The 20,312-nt window shown below is 36.5% G+C and overlaps 1 protein-coding gene across 4 annotated transcripts in view; it reads right to left on the bottom strand.

Moving 5' to 3' along the window:
• Window positions 1-20,312, bottom strand: part of HERC1 (HECT and RLD domain containing E3 ubiquitin protein ligase family member 1) — a 183,337-nt gene that overhangs the window by 46,149 nt on the left and 116,876 nt on the right. For 3 of the 4 annotated variants that reach the window (XM_054565299.1, XM_054565301.1, XM_054565300.1), the window contains exons 35-40: window positions 15,506-15,745; window positions 15,041-15,124; window positions 13,176-13,696; window positions 10,449-11,224; window positions 8,967-9,165; window positions 6,642-6,802 (exon numbers count right to left, since the gene is read on the bottom strand). In XM_054565299.1, coding sequence (XP_054421274.1) covers window positions 6,642-6,802; window positions 8,967-9,165; window positions 10,449-11,224; window positions 13,176-13,696; window positions 15,041-15,124; window positions 15,506-15,745 — 1,981 coding nt within the window. The remainder of the gene's footprint in view (window positions 1-6,641; window positions 6,803-8,966; window positions 9,166-10,448; window positions 11,225-13,175; window positions 13,697-15,040; window positions 15,125-15,505; window positions 15,746-20,312) is intronic. The other variant, XM_054565302.1, reaches the window with a different exon arrangement.

Below are 20,312 nucleotides of genomic sequence, written 5' to 3'. Positions count from 1 at the left end.
CACCCCACTTGGATTCCAATATTCCATGCCAGTCCATTCCCACATACGCAAGGAGCCTTCCTCGCCCCAATCTTGTTCTGACGACTCACTCTGGGCCACCATGCCACCCACCTCCCAAACCCTGCTGGCATGAATGACTACCTAGCTTGGCCCCATTTAATGGTTTTTGACTTAAATTAGGAAGGAGGAATGGAGGGAGGGAGGACCCTAACTCTAATTTTTGCTTCTAAAAATGTCACTTCTGCTACAGTGGTGATAGTACCGATATGTCTGTTGGACTTTTGCTTCTAGTCATGATAAAGTAACAGAGACTGGATTTACCCTCACCTTAAACAATTACAGGCAGTGTAGGAAAGTGGTCCTTGAGAGAAGGGAATCAAATGAGGCAATGGATACAACTGCCTCAGCTTACTGCCTGGAGAGCTTCTAAGCTGCAATTCAGGAAAGGTAAATTCAACCTAAACTTAGTGCTCTCTCAAACTGAAAGGCAAGGTAGAGAATTCAAGGTGGTTAGAATTCAGAGGGCAGAATACCAGAAAGGAGAGAGCTATATGGAGAGAAGGGAGCTGCACAGATAAAGAACTCTAGAAATGTACAGAGGGTCCTTTTCTCTCAAGTCTTCACCTGATGCTAATTCAGCAACTATCCAAAGCTAAGGAAAGAACCACCAAGAAGTAACAGGCAGAATAATCCTTGAAGCTAACACAGGCTTGGAAAGAGTTTGTGTTACCCCATGCCAGAATGAAAAAACTGCAATGTATAAAGCACTAGACAGAATATTCTAAGAAAGGTACTGATTCAGTGGTGCGGAAAAATCAGCCCCAAACTATAGCCTGTCCTGGTCCCACATAAAGCTTAAAAGGAAGCCTTGAAAGAACCAATTTTTTCCAGGTAACTATATCCTAGAACTAAGTTAAGTATATTTAAAGAAATAGAAAATATTCAGCACTCAACAAAGTTCACAATGTCTGGTATCCAATAAAAAGTTGTCAAACGTGCAAAGAAGCAAGAAAATACAGTTCAAAGTAAGGAGAAAAATTAAGTCAATAGAAACAGACCCAGACAGGTGATGAATTAAGTAAGGAAGGATATTAAAACAGGCATTACAATATATTACAGTTGATCCTCATTATTTGTGGATTCCATATTTGCAAATTCATCTACTCAATAAATTCATTTGCAACTCCAAAATCAACATTCATGGTGCTTTCACAGTCATTCATATGGTCAGGCTGACAAAATTTCAGTATCCTGATGCATTTGTTCCCTGCCAAAGTCAAAGAAGGTGATGCTCTGCATTCTTGTTTAAGCTCTCAAACTGTGAACAAGTGTCCTTTTCACACTCTATTTAGTGTCACTTTTTTTTTTTGTATTTTTATGCTTTTTGTTGGTGATTTCAGTTTAAGTGGTCCCCAAACATAGTGTTGAAATGCTATCTGGCATTCCTAAATACAAAAAGGCTATAATGTGCCTTATGGAGAAAATGTATGTGTTAGATAAGCTTTATTCAGGCATGAATTGTGGCATTGTTGGTCATGACTTCAATGCCAATGCATCAACAATATATATTAAATATAACGTTAAATTAAATAGAAACATACATAAGACAAGGTTATATACTGATCAGTTGATAAAATGTGACTAGAAGTTTACAGAAACCTAGCCCTGTATTTTATGAAGCAATGATTCATTTTTCACTAATTCAGTGTTCACAGTGGCTTTATAAAACATAACTATTCTAATAATGAAACCTGATTGTATTCCATGTATTCGATAAGGCAGAGGAAATACTGAGCATGTTAAAAAAACAAAGATTTAAAGAAAGGACCTACATCAAACTTCTAGGAACGAAACCTGTGTCTGAATGGAAAATACATACTGGATGGGTTAAGAGCATATTAGACACTGCAGAAGAAGAGGTCAATGACCAGAAGGCACAGCAATGAAAACCACCCAAATGAAGCACACACATAAAAAAAAGACTAAAACAAAAAATAGAGGCAAAGCATTAGTGACCTATGAAACACCTTTAAGTAGTTTAATATACATGTAACTACAGACACTGAAATGGAGGAGTGGGACAGAAAAAAATCTGAAAAAAGATGGATAAAATATTTCTTCACTTAGTAACTATAAACCCACAGATCCAAGAAACTCAACAAACTCTGAGCACAAGGAACATGAAGAAAACTATACCAGGGGAGATCATAACCAAATTGCTCAAGCCCAATGATAAACAGAAAAAATTTAAAAGCAGCCAGAGAAAAGGGATATTACATCAAGATTAGAATGACAGAAGACTTATCACTGAAAACAATGCAAACCAGAAGAGAACAAGATCTTAAAGTACTGAAAGGAAAAAAATACTGCCAACATAGAATTCTAACTAGTTAAAAATATTTTTCAAAATTAAGGTGAAATAAACTTTCAGACATACAAGAGCCAAAAGAATTCTTCACCAGCAGACTGCTATAAGAAATGTTAAAGGAAATATTTTAAGCAAAAAGAAATGATACTAGATGGAAATCTGGATCTACAAAAAGGAATAAAGAATCTCAGAACTAGTAAACATAAAATAAAAAAACCTATATAAAATAAAAACCTATATATATAGGTTTTTAAATCTCCTTAGAAGATAAGTGGCTATTTACAGCAAAAATAATAACAATGTATTATGGGGCTTTATAACAATATGTAGAAGTTAAATGTGTAAAAACGGAAGTACAAATGCTAAGAAAGAGAAAATGAAAGCACATTGTTGTTAACTTGTTTTACTATACATGAAGTAGTATAACATTACTTGAAGGTAGACTGTGATAATTAAAGTTGTATACTAGAAACCTAAAGACAATTTCTAAAAATACAATATAAAGTATAGCTAATGAGACAGCAAAGGAGTTAAAATAAGAAATACTAATTTGATATGTAGAAGGTAGGAAAAGAGGAAAAAGGGAACAAAGCACAGATCAGATAAACAGAAAAATGGTAGATTTAAACCCACCATACCAATAACCACATTAAATGTTAATGATCTAAACACCCTAATTTAAAGCAGAAAATATCACGTTGGATTTTAAAAAAGCAAGCCCTAACTATAGGTTGCCTTTGAGAAACACGCTTAAAATATAAATACACAATTAAGTTAAAAGTAAAATGATAGGAGAATATATACCATCCAAACACTAATAAAAACTCTGAATTGGCTATATTTATACCAGATAAAGCAGATTTAAGGGCAAAGAATATTACCAGGGATAAAAAGAGTCATTTCATAATGATAAAGAGATCAACTCATTATAAAGACATAAGAATCATAAATGTTTATTGACTCAAAGAGCTTTAAAATACATGAAACAAAAACTGATCAATGAAAAGGGATACAGACAAATCTTCAATAAAAGCCAGATATTTCAATGCTGCTCTCTTAATAATTAACAGAATAAGTAGACCAAAGGTCAAGATAAAGAAGACTTAGATGACACTGTAAGTCAACTTGACCAAACCAATAACTTATAGAACATTCACTCAACAACAGCACATACCCATTTTTGTAAGAGTACACGGAGTATATTTTAAATAGACCATATTCTGTGCCATAAAATACGTATCAATAAATTTTAAAAATTCAAATTATACAAGGTACAGTCTCTGATGACAAGGAAATGAATTTAGAAATAAAAAGATATCTGAAAAATCTCCAAACATTTCGGAACAAAATACCATGCTTCTCAATAATGTCAAAGAAGACATCAATGGTAAATTCGAAAGTGCTTTAAACTGCATGAAAAACAAAACACAGCATTTCAAGATGTATGAGTTACTTCTAGTCAAGATGGCAGCAGAGGTAAACACGGCTCACCTCCTCACACTAACACATCAAACTTACAGCTAAATTGTAGAACAACCTTTACTCAGAACCATCAGAAACTGAGTTGAATGGAAGTCTGTCGACTACAGAAATAAACCATATCCATCCAGACTGAGCCACAGAGCCAACAGACAGGTGCCATCTCTGAGACTCCAACAACCTGGCTAACATTGTTTGTCCTGCCCCTGGAGATCTCCAGACTCTCATCCCACCCAACTTACAGGCCTACCCAAGCTCTTTACAAACACTTTTCCATATGATTGGCAAATCTTGGCTCAGGCTTTACAAGTTCCTAAATCCCCTCAAATGAGCAATAGCTGACTTCAGTGAGTCCCTAGCCCCGTACCTCATCTAAATCTGGAACGCGTGCCACAAGCAGCAGCCTGCCTAGATTCACAATTTGGTCTCACCTGAGAATCTTCAAGTCGAGCATAAGTAACAACCATCTCAATTGCTTTATAGCTCAGGCAGGGTGGCCCTGGACAAAACACAGACGGGAGCTGAATATGGCCTGCACCACCCGAGAAACCCCAGGACCTGCACACCCAGTGGACAGCTACAAACCATGTCGGAGCACCACCAGTGTTCACAGTGGCTTTATAAAACATAACTGTCCCTGCACAGCTGACCTTCCATGGAGGGTGGAGGTTGGTGGCCAGTGGTCACAGCCAATCCTTGCAACTGGCTGGCTTTGTAAATCCCTTCCATTGACCTGCCGATAGCAACCAAGAGTCAACTATAAAAGGAAGGTGTACTCAGCCCACACAAAGGGCACGCCTTACCCACCTTGGGTGATAGGAGAGGCTGTGCCACTGGACCCTATAGGACATTGACTACATTAATTCACACTACCAAGACAGGGAGTCATAACAGTTTTACCTAATACATAGAAACAAAACACAGGGAGGCTCCCAAAATGAGGAGACAAAGAAACATGGCCCAGATGAAAGAACAGATTAAAACCCCAGGAAAAGAACTAAACAAAATAAAGATAAGCAATCTGTCAGATGCAGAGTTCAAAACACTGGTTATAAGGATGCTCAAGGAACTTAGTGAGGACCTCAATGGCATAAAAAAGATACAGTCAGTCAGAAATAAAGGATTGACTAATTGAATTTTCACTAATTGAAATAAATTTACAGGGAAACAACAGTAGAGTGAATGTAGCCGATAATCAAATTAATGATTTGGAACAGAAGAAAGCAAAAAAACCACCAGTCAGAACAACACAAAGAAAAAATAATCCAAAATAACAAGGGTAGTGTAAGCAGCCTCTGGGACTACTTCGAGAGGTCCAACATTCACATCATAGGGGTGTCAGAAGGACATGAGAAGGAGCAAGAAATTGGAAATTTAAAAAAATAATGAAAAAAACTTCCCTAATTTGGTGAAGGAAATATAGACATGCAAGTCGAGGAAACACAGAGTGCCAAACAAGGTAGATGCAAAGAGGCCCACTCCAAGACACATCATTAAAAAAATGCCAAAGATTAAAGATAAAGAGAGGATCTTAAAAGCAGCAAGAAAGAAGAAGAGTTCCCAACAGGGGAGTTCCTATAAGACTGTCAGCTAATTTCTCAAAAAAAACTTTGCAAGCTAGAAGGGACTGGCAAGAAATACTCAAAGTCATGAAAAGCAGGGACCCAGAGCTAAGACTGCTCTACCCAGCAAAGATATCATTTAGAATCAAAGGGTAGGTAAAAAGCTTCCCGGACAAGAAAAAAACTGAAGGAGTTCATCGTCAACAAACCATAAACATATGATATGTTAAAGGGACTTATTTAAGAAGAGAAGATCAAAACTATGAACAATAACATGGCAAAAATACACATCTATCAACAACTGACTCTAAAAAATAAACTAAGCAAACAAGAACAGACACAGGATCATGGAGACAGAGAGCATTTTGATGGTTTCCAGATGGGAGGGGGGAAGAGGAGAATGGGTGAAGAGGTGAGGGGATTAAGAAGTACAAGTAGGTAGTTATGGAATAGCCATGGGGATAGCAAATACAGTATAAGAAATGGAGTAGCCAAGAATTTACATGCATGACCCATGGATATCAACAATGATGTGGGGATTGCCTGAGGGAATAGGAGCTGTTGGGTAGAAGCGGGCAAAGGGTGAAAAAACTGGGGCAACTGTAACAGCATAATTAATAAAATATAATTTAGAAATGTATGAGTTGCAGCAAAAGCAGTGCTTAGAGGAAAATTTACAGCACTAAAAAGATGCTTTTATTATTAGAAAAGAAGAAAGATTGGTTGCCAGGTGGGAGGGGATCTGGAGAGATGAGAGAAAAAGGTTAAGTGCTTAAGAAGTACAGATTGGTAATAACAAGATATTCATGATTATGTAAAGCACATGATAGTGAATATAGTCAATAATATTGCAGTAACTATGTAAGGTACCAGCTGAGTATTGGATATATCAGGGTATCACTTCATAAGTTATATAAATGTGTATCCACTATGCTGTACACCTGAAATAATATTGAATGTCAACTGTAATTTTAAAATTTTAAATAAATATTTGAAAGAAAAGAAGAAAGGCCTAATACAACTAATGTACTGCACATTATTCTCACCCAAATAGCAATAATTCAATCTACAGATTCAAAATAGAGAAGACAGCTCAATTTGATGGGGCATACCCCCATTAATTAAAATCACTACTTTACCTTCAATAAAGATAAAACACAATTCCTACACAATAAAGTCTCACACATTTGGAATGTCAAGAGGCTTGGGGTCATAGTGCACAACACACGCACCTGTGCGGTTAGCTGGTCTTGCCGACTGGGAATCAGGAGAAGTTAAGCTTTGCCTCCTTCCTACTTCATCAGAAGGAGAGGTTGGTAACGATGATATTGGAGGAGTCTGCGCACGACGTGTGGGAAGTACGGTGGTCGTTGGGTAACTAGAGAACATTTGCCTTTAAGAAAACAACATGGTTAGCATAAAAATCGCGTTACAAAACACAGGGCAAAAGAAGGTTTCCAGTTGTTCCTATGGAAAATAATACAATACAAAAAAAAAAAAAACCCCATGTGTTTCGAGAACTCACAGTTATAAACCTACTTTTGCCCTACCCTGTATATACATCACAGTCTTATAAAAGAATATGTGACCTGGAAAACTATACAAGTTAGCTATAATTAATTAGAGGGGGAGGGAGGAAGGTTCCACAGTTTTAAAAATCATTATCTCAAAGGATGCTTTTACTATTCCAGAAATAATATCTTCTCATTTGTTCAGCAAAACACCAACAACCTAGCAGGTGGTGGAATACAGTAGAGCAACTAACAAAATACATTTTTAAAAATCCCTGCTTTCAGGGAACTTTCCTGTACTATAACACCAAAAAGACAGTGGTATTTTGGTAAGCATATAGCAGTTACAGAATAAAAAACACTTTTCAAGGTAGATAATTTACAGTTACTTCAAATATAAATTCACTAGCTAGCCATGAACTTATTCACATGGATTTAAAGCAACAGACTACAGGTAAGCTATGGAGAGAAAACTGACCCAGCGGAACTGAAATATAGCATAAGAATGATATGCCAGCTGTGTAGAGAGGGCAAGGTTCAGAAAGGAAGCCCCTCTCATGTTGAGAAGGCAGACACTGGCTAAAGAACAAAGTCCAGGAATATCCTCGCTGACTGCTTTTTTGATTTGTCCAACAGAACTAATAACTTTTTAAGTATCAAGAAAGCACTGTCAACGCAGTCAAGTAAGTGTGATAAGATTGTATTTGTGTAGGGGGCAGTTATTCCTGATTTTTCTCATGTAAAATGATATTCAGATAGGGAGAGACAATTGCAGCTCCAACGTAGTCCCAGCCAATAACAGGAAAATGAAGACTGAGAAGAAAGGAGTCACAAGGCCTGGTGAATGCATCTGGGAGCAAGGGAGCATTATTGCACCACTGAATCCCATGCCTACACTACAGAGCTTGAAAGGCAATAAGGAATCAGAGTGCTACCGATCCTCTGTGGATGCATTAAAAACAGTATCAGAATATCCTTTCTTTCCTCTCTTCCTTCTTAAGAAGAAACACCTTCTAGAACTGTTACTTAAGTGAAAGAGCTAAGAGGCTGGAGATGTGTGAGGACAGAGCAATGATAGCTACTAGGATTAGTGTTCCTTCTGCCCTAAACCGGAGTAAAAATTCTTAATGTGTGGTCACTGCATCAGAATCACTAGGGAAACTTAATTCAAACACAAACTATGTGCCCCACAAGACCTACTGAGAGAACTGTTGGGAGATATAGCCCTAGGGCTTTAAAAAACCTCCCAGATGGCTCTTGTGAACACCAAAAATTGAGAATCATTACAATAATAGCCACTCTCTCTTCTACTCTCTATAAGATGTCAGATTACACACTGGGGAATAATAATGACCTGTTAGTTAAGGGAAGGGGGAAAAGACAGAAGAAAAAGAGACACTATCCACTTTCCTTCTCTTTATTTCATGAAAGCCCTTGGTGAGAGAGCTCACAAAATAGCCCTACCCCAGAGAAAATCTCAAGGGTTTCATTTTATGCGTACATTTGGCAGAATGAAGTAAAAAGAAAAGTAAACATTATTCAATTTTACAAACCTACTAAAACAGGGGTGACTGAAGAAACATCATAGACATGCTCTTTAATTTGAAAAGCAGACTTGTTTTACCTTATAGTAAGAATAAAGGAATTACCTGAGAAAAGAAAATTTATTTCATGGAGGTGAGCTCTTTCTTAAAGCCATAATAGTCAAAATTCAAGTATTTACTTTTTGAGGAAAAACATATTCAAAAGCCTAGCAAAAAAAAAAATTATAAGGAGATAGAGTGCTGGACTATCTGATTGGGAAATACACAATTCATTAGATCTGGGACCACCAGTAAACTGGCTGTGAGACTTGATGCAAGTTGTTAAACTTCTGAGAGACATTTCCAATTTCAGTAAATTGGGTTTGATCATATGACCTCTTAAGATTCCTTGTAGTTATAGGATGCCTTTGATTTAGTTGGGCACATTCTTCATAAGAGAACAATTGTGTATTCATAACCACAGGAATCAAATATGGCACACTTTAAAGGTCAGCTTCCCTACCTGAGGAGACTTAGTGGCATCACTCCTGGGGACTCAGATGCAGGCACTGTTTCTGTGTCAGTGACTGGAGTGGTGGCAGTTGTGGTGTCCTCTAGCGAGCTGCTCATAAAGGAAGTTGTGCTCGAGGCTGACGGGCTAGTGGTAACCGGGGTCTGTGCCTGTTGGGCTTGGTCACTTTCTTCAGCTTGTTGATCAATCTCTATAAACCAAGGTCAAAGTTAAGAAAGTGGTAAGGATTTGTTTTTTCAAATGTAACATGGGAATAGAAAACTTTTAACCTTTAATTTGCAAAGTTTCTAACTATATTTCATAATTATCAATTTCTATAAAAGATTCACAGAAAAAATGTCCTTACATAGATACATTATAGTCACTATTGTACTCTAACCGAAGATTCTACAGATACAAAAAAAAAATCAACAAGCCCTTGTAATTATTCATTGTTTTGTTTGGGAAGGTTCTCTTAAAACAACAACAACAAAAAAAGTCTCACTTAAACATGTAAGATTTGACCAGAGATTCTCAAAGGTATCTGATCATAAAAACTGTATTTCCTTAGCATTTTTATTTTGATGCCATCTTTAGTCTTTAAACAGGCAAAGATGAAGACATGTAAATACAGGAATATGAAAACCTAGACAGAAACTCCATGCTCTGAAAAGAGCAATGCCTCACAAAACAAACTACTCCTGAAAGTTAAAAAGGAAAAATTAGTTGCTACAGAGATAGCTAATTCTATTAAGGTTTGCTAAACTATGGCCACGTACTTTTATAAACATCATGAACTTAACGCTCCTATTTTATGCACCATGCACCTCTCTCTGCCTATTTACTGTCTAAGAAAGAAAGGAGGGAAGTAAAAGAAAAGGAAAGGAAGGAGGAAGAGGAAGGGAAGAAAGAATCAAAACAATGGAAGTTCCATGACAGCAAGCATCTTTGTTTTGTTCATTGCTGATTCCCCAGAACCCCTGGCACATAGTACATAGTAGGCATTCAACGAATCTTTACTGACTGAATCTCATTTTAATCTTAGAATTCATATTATTTCCAAAGGTGAGGATAAAAGATAAAACAAGATTGTTTCTATATACAATACCGAATCTATAAAAGTAATACTCTTAAAATATCCTTCAAATGTCTTTGAAAAGTCATTAGAATAATATATATTTTGAATCAGATCAATAAATACTTGAGTACTTTTCGTGGTATGAGTTAAATTTCAGTTTTACAAAATGTAGTAATAATTATTAAATTATAATGCTTTACAGGTCTAAAATAGAAAATTATAGGTAGATTATTAATGTAAAAGAAACAAAAAAAAGAACTGTTCACCTTGAAAGGGAAAAATGGTGTGAAAACTGTTACGGCCAAAAAAATTATTTATAAATCAGTTACAGAATACATCTCTTCTGACAATTATAATTTCAACAGAATGAAAGCAAAAAAAAGAAAAGAAAAAAGAAAAAAATCGGATTAACATACCTTGCTTAATTTTGCCCCCAAACTGGTCTTCCAAAAGCCCACTGACCACTAATTTATAGATCATGGCTTGAGCTCGTTCCAGATCAGCTAATCCCAACGCTCGCTTTATGGGTGACCGCATGACTGCTCTCTTCACCATGTGTCGCATCAAGAACTGCAGGGCTGCACGCATCTCCACATCTTCATGAACAACCGGAGAGCTTGCACAGTCTGAGTTGTGGCCATTTTCAGCAAGAACTTTTGGTATCAACAACAGCTCAGCATATTTACTACAGCCAAGAAGAGCACTAAGGGATTTCATAGCACCGAGGTAGAGATAGGAAAGCTGGACTGCTCTGATTTCTGACTGGGGTATGTCATGGTTTTTGGACACATGTTCATGACTTTTTCTCTTGCCTTCTGTTATTTGGTGTTGGGATTCCACACCTGGCAGGGTTGGATCTAAAGAAAATGAAGCTATTTCATTTTCAGATTTGGAGCTTGTGGTACCCTGACTTTTGCCATCATCAGATGTTAGACCTGTTCGTGAATCTAAAGCCGACTCACTCTCCATTTTCTGCTCAATGTCCCCTTTATCCTCAGATTCATGTCGGTGTTTCTTTTCATGTCGCTTGGTGCTCTGTTTGCCCATGTCTTCGTGAATGCCAGTCAGATATGTGAGGTCCAGCAGCACAGAAGCCGTCAGGCCTCGGAATCGCCCCACATCAAAAGGCAGTGGTTCACAGGGTTCCAGATTATACAATGGAGTATCACTAGGCGACCAAAAAGTTGGGAAGCTTTAATAAAGATCAGAATGACACAGGAAGAAGCAAGTGAGGGATAGACAGGAGGAAGGTACAGAAAATAATGTAGACAAAATAAGATGCATCATGTACACAGTACAGAGAATAATTTATATAAGCTAGAGAAGTCATTACAGACAGAAAAATGAGTCTATTATGAGAAAATAGGGAGATGTGACATTAAATGCAAGAGCAATGAGATGTGCATGTGCTTTCAAACAAAAACATTTACTATAATATGATGTAAGCCAGGAATTAGTCAAATTTCTGTGAGCCAAAGAGTAAATATGATGTGGGCAAAAGTAGATTTATAGTTGTGAGTACATGAAATGGAGCTTATCCTTGTATTATTATTGTTCTTGTATTATATATTTTTCCATATGAACAGTAAACCTACTTTTGCCCATCCTGTATTTTACACCTTTTAGGCCACATAGTCTCTACTGAAACCTTTCAACCCTGCCACCAGTGTGAAAGCAGCCAATGATGCACCTAAACAAAATGTGGCTGTGTAACTTTATTAACAAAAACAGGAGGTGGGCCAAATGTTCTCTGACAATTTCTGTTGTAAGCTCTTTGGAAAGTCTGTATAATACATCTAGTTTTTTATGTGTGTGGGTAATGGACATTTAAAACCTATTCCAGACAAGACTTTGTTTCATTAAAATATTACTTTGTAATTTTCAACTAGTGCTTCTAATTTATAGTTTAACCAAAATATGATCATATATTTCCTGGTATTTGGCGAGAACTTCCTGAAGTTTAAAAATGTTATAACTATACAAAATGTAATAGAAAACTTCAGCAAGTATAAAAAGTTTGGTGGTATACATTTGTTGTATTGACCTAAATCTTGGTTCGAACTTAACCTTCCTAATCTTATTGTCTCTTTGCCCGGTTTTTCTTATTTGTTTTAATTTATTTTGCTAATGTATACTGCATCCATATTAATAAAGGTTCATAAATCCTTCTGAAACAAGGCAAAGGATAAAAGGTAGATATTTTCATGGTAACACTGGAAAATTTTCGTTAGTTTCTTAGCTTGATGGAGTGGAGAGAGGTAGTGTCCATTAACTCCTGAAATTGTGTGTGAACTTATTTATGTGTATTTTCCAGCTGAGAGGGTTTATAGCCACTGTTAAGATTCTAAAACAGTACTCTCTCCAAAAATACTGAGGAACACTGTTTTAGATATTATTCTATGTCATATTAACACTGTAAAGGAATAATTAAGCAGTATAATGAGGTTATAGAATATCACCAATAAATCTCTATTTTCAAATGATACAACTATGTATGAGTCCCCTTATTAATGGACATACTTGGTATTTTTTTTAAACATATGAAGTTTCTATTTCACACAAATTCTATCTGATTGCAAAACACATCTAAATGCTTTTAAGTACACAACACAGTTTGTGTCAACTATTGCAATTTTCATATTTATCCAATGTTGCACATACACTGAGGGGACAGAAATATCTGCTTTAAAAAAAAATACTTAAAATCACAAATAATTCAAAATCTAATTTTAGTCACTCAAATGTTCCTGTCATACATTCAAAGCCCTCCTACACAAAATGTAATAGATCTGCTGGCTGGCTTTTTCTATCCCAGTGAGTAATGGAAATGATCAATAAGCAGGAAGCCTAATGAAAAAATAGAAAGAAGGATTCCAGTTAAACCTAAACTAGTGAGCTTACCATTTCTTCACAAAACAACAAAAAAACTAAACTTTACAAACCACTAGTATTCCAATGAATGCAGATTTGGGAAATATTACTTTATGAAATCACAGTACTCATACCCAGCTGTATAAAAAAAAGTATTTTAAAAAGTTAACTGGCAACTCAGCTAAAATACATAATTACTCACTGTCCACAGGCAATGGCCCATGTCACCATTAAATACTCGTGTGCTACAAGTGTAACTCAACAGATCATACCTGATAGTAATTTCTGCTTCATCCCATTGGACCTTGGCAGACGTGCTGCCCTCTTTGACCACTCCCAGCAGCGTGGCATGGCGCCCAGTTTGCTTGTGAACACACCGACCTCCAACTCTAAGACCAGCATCAACTCCTCCTATCACTGCCAGCACAGGCCACACCTCTATGCAAAGGGTCCTCAGCTGCGGCTCTGAGAGGTCAGCAAGGCCATGTCTATTATGTTTACCTTTCTCTTCCTCTTTGCTCTCCTTCTCCTCTCTCATTTCATTTTCCTCTCGGCTTTGAACCGAGCGGCTTTTCTTTAGCTTCTGACCTGACTCTTTAATACATATCTTAATTTTGTGCAGCCTTTCCATCATTTTTTTGTTAATGCAGTAAGTCCAACGGTCTGTCCGGTGAAGGATTCGGATAAGCTGAATAGTGGCCTCTGCCAGCACTGCTGCTACTGGACTACAAATGGGGTCTCCTGGAAGTAAGTCTCGTGGTGTTCCACGCATCTGCATATCACAAATTTTCACCTGTAAAAGACAGTGGCAAATGTGAAATATTAATTGTTCTCCTAAATTAATAGTCACTATAAATTCTGGCACATGTAATACCACTGGCTCCAACAAGGAATAAGCAAATAAGGTATATATGACTGACTCAATTTAGCTCAAAAACAAACAAACAAACAAACAAAAAACCCTTGAGGATCTATTCTCTCTCATCCTCAAGACTCCAGAATAATACTGAGTCCTAGGACCATCTTAATTGTTTAAGGGACAAAAAGATAAAATCATAAATATAGATAACTGGGATAGTCCCTACTGGATACATATTTCAAATAAGACAAATAGAGGTTATAGGAAGAGCAAGACTTGGGTTCAAATCATAACTCTGCACAATCTTGGAAAATTATTTAATCTTGCTAAACCTCAGCTTTGTCATCTGAAAAAAAAAAAGGCACCAATAATAGCATCTAGTAGGTTATTTTAATAGTAATAGTAAATTATTTTAAAAATTAAATGAGACTATGCACATAAATGCTTATTAGTACAGTGCCAGACACAGTAAACATTCAAAACAATGTCAACAGTTAGCCTGAAATTATAACTTTTGAAAATTTAAATAGTATATTTAAAAGTATTGAATAAAAAGTAACTTTCATGATTAAGAATTACCAAGTCCAGTATTTCCATTATTGAACTATTATATACGAGATAGCATGAAAACCTACTAAAAAAGAATAACTAGAAACTCTGAAGATCAGACCCTAGGCTACACAACATCCTCAAATGAAAGGATGAGGTAGAAAATAAATCTACCTACCAGCATAGGGAGACCACAAAGAAATTGTCTCTGCCTGGGTTTTCGATGAGGAGAAAAAATAGTTTATAATGAGAGGGTATCTCTTTAATACAATCCTCCTAAAGGTTTAGGGATTGAATTTACACCAACTACAAGATCTGAGAACCCCCTCAGCTGAATAAATGAAAGGCAGCTTCCCCATCAAAACTGGTACTTCCATTATTCAGCTAATGATATCTGATTACATTTAATATTATTTCTGTATTTCTTTCTCATATTCATAATTGCCAATGAACCAGATGATTCCTAAACTATTTCCTATAATTCTTACAATTGCATATATACTTGAAAGTAGACTCACTCTATTTATATTGCCAGAATATCAAATAGTGTCAATAAAAAAGTAAAGGCAATTTTTAAAAGTAATCTAACCTTCTTCTAGAAGAGTAAATTACCTGAGCAGGTACTTTTTATGGTATAAATAACTTACAATTATTAGCTCTATCTGATGCTAACAAATGTTAATTTAAAATGGCAGTATTCTTTATGCTTTAGACTTGAGGTTTCATTACCTTTTCCCCAGGGTTGCTACTATAGAACATTACGCATGGGTACAACTCTGCTGCATCCACATCTTCAAAAGCTAATTTGGGTTCCTGTGAGTGTGGCAGAGATGATGAAAAGGAAACAAAAAAAATTGTTTTTAATTGATAATATCCAATCACATTAAGATTCAAAGCTCTCAGGAGACAGAACAGTTACTACAGTGAAATATTAATTAACCTTGCTAATCAAAGGAATTCCACATATAATAAATGATACTAATTTGTTCATCTGTTTCAATAATCTTATTGGAATGTTACTATCTTTTTGTTATTGATCTGGTGCTGATAAGTACTATAAGAACAAAAAGGTATTAAGAGAAAATGCAGAGAAGAATGGATAATCTATAAACTGAATAACAAGTACTAGAATAACTGAGTTGAGTGAAAATTAAAAAAAGAAAACATGCAATGCTTGTGAATGAGTTTCAGTACCTCTCCATTTTTACCAAAGGAAATTGTCCTGGCTTCCATGTCTAGCACACAGGTAATGAAATCTCCTTGAGTAAAGCTTGACAATGTCAGAGTCTGTTCTCCATTGTGATAGAGGTTACCACTGTAGGCCCGATAGAGCCACATATCCGAGGTAGTACGGTGGTTAAAGTCATGTACTGGCCATCGAGAAACTCCAACACACGTGCCTTCATTACCTCTGTTTTCCTTCACAATGTAAAACTAAAACGAAAATGGTAATGTTCACTAACATTCAAAACACCTGTTTATATACTATCAACTGCATAACTCATACAGAGGAATATGCTGATAAATAATATTTATTCATTTATGGGAACCTAACTTTATTTTTAGCTTAAATGAAAATAATTTATGAATGAAATATATAATTTTGTAAAGATTTTTTCAACAAATTTAATTTTTACCTTGTAGAACATTTAGTACTTAAATTTTTTCAATTACAATTGACATTCTAGTGAATATTAATATTTTATATTAGTTTCAAGTATATAGCAAAGTGATTAGACATTTATATAACTTACAAGGTGATCCCCCTGTAAGTCTAGTACCAGCCTAATAGCTTACATAGTTATGAAAATATTCCTATGCTTGAGTTCTTGCTCTAAATAAGCAATTTTAGCTTACATCTTAATTATGAAGCTGAGGAAGTATGTCTAGCCTAGAAAATTATTATTTTTTTAAGATTTTATTTATTTGTTTTTAGAGAGAGGGGAAGGGACAGAGAAAGAGAGGGACAGAAACATCGATGTGCAAGGGAAATATTAATTGGTTGCCTCTTGCATGCCCCTAACCAGGGACCTGGCCCACAACCACTAGGTATGTGCCCTGACCAGGAAATGAACCTCTGACCTTTCAGTTTAAAGGGTGATGCCCAACCGACTGAGCCACACCAGTCAGGGAAGTCCAGAAAATTCTTAATGGGGAACTTCAATTCTTTATATACAAATTTTCTATTTACTTTCTTGTGTATACTTCTGTGCAGAAAAGAGTTAATAGAGGCCCAAGACTGCTGTCTTTAAAAAGTCATGCTTATAACCCTGGTCCTTGGCTAGTATCTGGGTATTCAACTGGTAAACAGTTTCCTACATTGATACAAAACTTTCCCTAAGTGATAAAGGTGGTTCACCTGGACTAGAATGTTTGAATAAACAATGTGGTTTATGCTGGACACCGGCTTTCCATCTGGGAGTCTGGAATTTTGGTACATGCCATGCAGAGCGTACCTTCATGACTAGCAGACAGTAGAAACCTTGAGTGCTAAGTCTCTAATGGGCTTCCCTAAAACATCACACATGTTGCTGCATCTTGTGGCTAGGGAAAGAGTATGCTCCATGTGACCACTTATGGGAAGGAAAGAACATAAGAAATCTTGCACATGGATTCCTCCAGACACTGTCTGTCTCTTCTTCCTTTATTATCCAGCTATGTGTCCTTATTGTGTTGTTATAATAAATTTTAGTCATAAGTACAACTACATGTTTGGTCCCATAAGTCTTTCTAACAATTCTTTGACTAAAGGTGTGACCCTGGGGGAACCTGACACAGTGATGGCAAAAATGGGATTCACCAGAAAATCCAACTCATTAAAATATACTTAGAGCGTTACTTGGGGAAAGAGAGAAGTGGGGAAAGAGACAGCTCTGGTGGCCATGGAGTTACATACATGTTATAAAAGAGCAGGTGAACTGTTATGGGCTGTGAGAGGTAAAAGTTACTTATGAAATTCAAAAATAACAGATCCATCCCAGAAACATGCACTTCAGGCAGGAAAATCATCAGCTTCTAAGTGCAGGCTTGCTGAATCCCCTGGATGCTTTTGGCCTCGTTAGCTAAAGTGAGAAAAAATGAGAAGCCAACGGAACTTTTGTTGTTCTCACTTCTAGGCAGGAAAAGAAAGGGCCCAAATATTTCCAACAAATGGACTTTAGATGGGCCAAGGAATAAACATTAGCTTGCAAACTGCTCTCTCCTCCAGGTATCAGGGAAAGCATTCAAAAATCCATGCAGGTGAGTTTTGGGTAAATCAAAAATATGAGAATTACGTGTTGCTCTTTCCTCTAAAACAGAAGAAAAAGTGTGTATATCAATTTCCAGGGATGGAGCAAAGCTTTAAAAAGACTACAGAAAGAAAAAGGCCACTCCAGCTATTTTTTTTTTAGTTTAGACACTACCAGTGCAGTAGCAGTACCTCTTGTCCAATCCATTAACCCTGTAAATGCTAAACTTATGCTAGGAGTTTGGGTAAACTTGGGATCTGAGGGGGAAAGTAAATTTTAAGAAACAGCTTTGTTCTATGTCTACTGAATCTGGATGTACAATAAAAATGACGTAAATTTTTGTGCTTGTAATTTCATAAATACTAAGAAATTGTCCTGATCAGTGAAAGCTGCAAAGGAAAACATATTAGTGGGAGACAACTTCCTTGTTTTTTTGCCACCAGTGGGTAGGTTGAAATTTAAACTCTCTGAGTATTGGAAACAAAAGAAGTCTCCATAACTGATGCATTTTTGCTTTTGGAGCCTCTAGAAAAAGGAAGACAAAATAAAAAGAGTGGCAATCTCCAGATGGAAACTTATGGATATACTTTCAGAGTTATAAAAAGAAGTTTTTAGTTGCCAATGAGTTCTTGTAAAATCAGATGCCTGATCCTTTAGAGGTTGATTGATGATTTTCCACCCTGATACGCCTATTTTTGAATAGGTAAATTTGGACTCTCAGACTGACAATGCTTAAAAAGGGCTGAGGGAAGCCTAGAATCCTGAATCCACAGATTCTAATTGCCTGGACTTGACTCTAAATTAAAACCTGATACAGTCTGCTATGGGCTGTTTCGACCCATTATGAACTGTGCTCAACTAAAGACATGGCCCAATGAATAAAACTCAAACTCTGGGACTATTACTGATTTAGGACTCCTCTATGGTGTCACAAACTATGAAAACATCATGGCTTATGGATGGATTGCCTGGGTCTCTTGCAAATGCCCCTGGAAAAGGGCTTGTTCTTAGATTTTTGACATAGCAACTGACTGCTTTCTGAACTTGTGATTCCTACCAAAAGCTGAAAGTTGAAAGAAGGCATACCACAGGGAGTATGACTCCTCCAATCCCTCTTAACAAATAAGACTTTCAACCTCTTCCTGGGGGTGTCTCACTGCTATCAACTTATTTTCAGCTTTTTTAATTAGTTGCAGTTTGCCAAAAGAGACTGACAGATTATCTCTGCATGCCTCATCTTTCTCCTGATATACATGTCTTAGTACATAAGTTCTCCTCAAAAAAAGAGTGAGTGATCTTTTCTAGGCTGCTCACTGGATAAATAATTATGATAAAAGGAGGTAGAAAAATTTATAAACCTATTTTTTAAAAAAAATTTTTAATTGGGATTTTGACCAATTCCTAACCTTTCTGGTTAAGTTGTATAAAAATGGTTTTGTGTGAAAATTCTTTTGTCTCTCTTATACCAAACCTACCTGGACAAAACATTTAGATGAAAATTAAAAATGACTGAAATAGTCTTAAGTTATTATTACTAAATGGGACACTCTGATTTTAGAATAAGGGCAAACAAACAAACAAACCCCCCTACCCTGCCCCAGAATCTGGGGACATATGGAGGAAAGGGGAGGGCAGTAATATCTTTGTTCTTCAGAACTGTACCTCCTCTTAGGGGAAAAAAAAATCCATGGTGTCTTAAAGCCTGTTTAGAGTACTTTAAATTCAAACTGACTGTTGAGCCTTCCACCATACCTGACAGACTTCAAAAAGCAGAGGGTGGCCCCAGGTCCTACACTTTCCACAAAACACCTCCAGATATCATCCACACTCTTAAGGCACATAAACTAATGTCACAGACAAGCTAAACCATTTAACTCACTGCCAGTCCTTTGAAACCAAGGACTCAACTAAATTATTCAGACTGTGTTGGGAACAGAGGGTAAGAGGTTACACTGGTTCCCTGTTAACTCATTCTGGCTGATTACTATATATCCTGATTAGGGGTCCCTCACAATTATAAACTATTTGTTTTCCAGGGATACCATGTTTGCCCTCTGGGATTGTATTTCTTGTGTACGTACTCAAGATACTATCTGAGCCCTGGAATGGCCAGAGTTGTGCTGTGTTAAATCAATGCCTAACCCAGTTTTTAGAAGTTAATACAAAAACTTAAGGACAAAGTAACCTGACTTTTCAATGTTGACATTTAGAGTTAATAACATTTGTTTTATAACTGGCTAAGTCTAGGACCCCTAAAAAGTGTAAGTGAACTTGATGCTATAGGTTGATCTCACCCTGCTGCACAAAGCCCTACTGCTAATAATTTTACTGTAAAGACAGGGTAGCCAAGAGCCAAGGGGGTGGACTGTACAAAAAAGGAGCTGACGCAGTACAGAGGGCTATTCTTAGAAAAGTCTGCTTGCAATATTGGCCCTTGGTTAGCATCTAGGAACTAGACTGGTATACAGTTCCCTCCACTGATAAAAACTTCTCCTAATTGATCAATGTTGCTCATTGTGCCTAGACTGTTTGGACAACAATAAAATTCATACTAAAGATCTGTTTTCATTCTGGGAATCTAAAATTTTAGTATATAATAGGCAGAGGGTACGTGAACAGCATCAAATAAGAATCTTGGGCACTGACTCTCTCATGGGCTTTCCCAGGCAGGAACACATACACATTACTGTGTTTTCATTGCTGGGTATGCAATGGGAAAGATTACTGTGATTCTTTAACCATTCATTTTAAAATTTATGAGGTAATTTTAG

This window comes from Pteronotus mesoamericanus, unplaced genomic scaffold, assembly GCF_021234165.1.
Source record: "Pteronotus mesoamericanus isolate MK-2021 breed Mesoamerican mustached bat unplaced genomic scaffold, CSHL_Meso_final contig_164, whole genome shotgun sequence".
Taxonomy (NCBI): domain Eukaryota; kingdom Metazoa; phylum Chordata; class Mammalia; order Chiroptera; family Mormoopidae; genus Pteronotus; species Pteronotus mesoamericanus.
The sequence above is the reverse complement of the archived record's forward strand: the minus strand, read 5'-3'. Positions and strand labels throughout refer to the sequence as shown.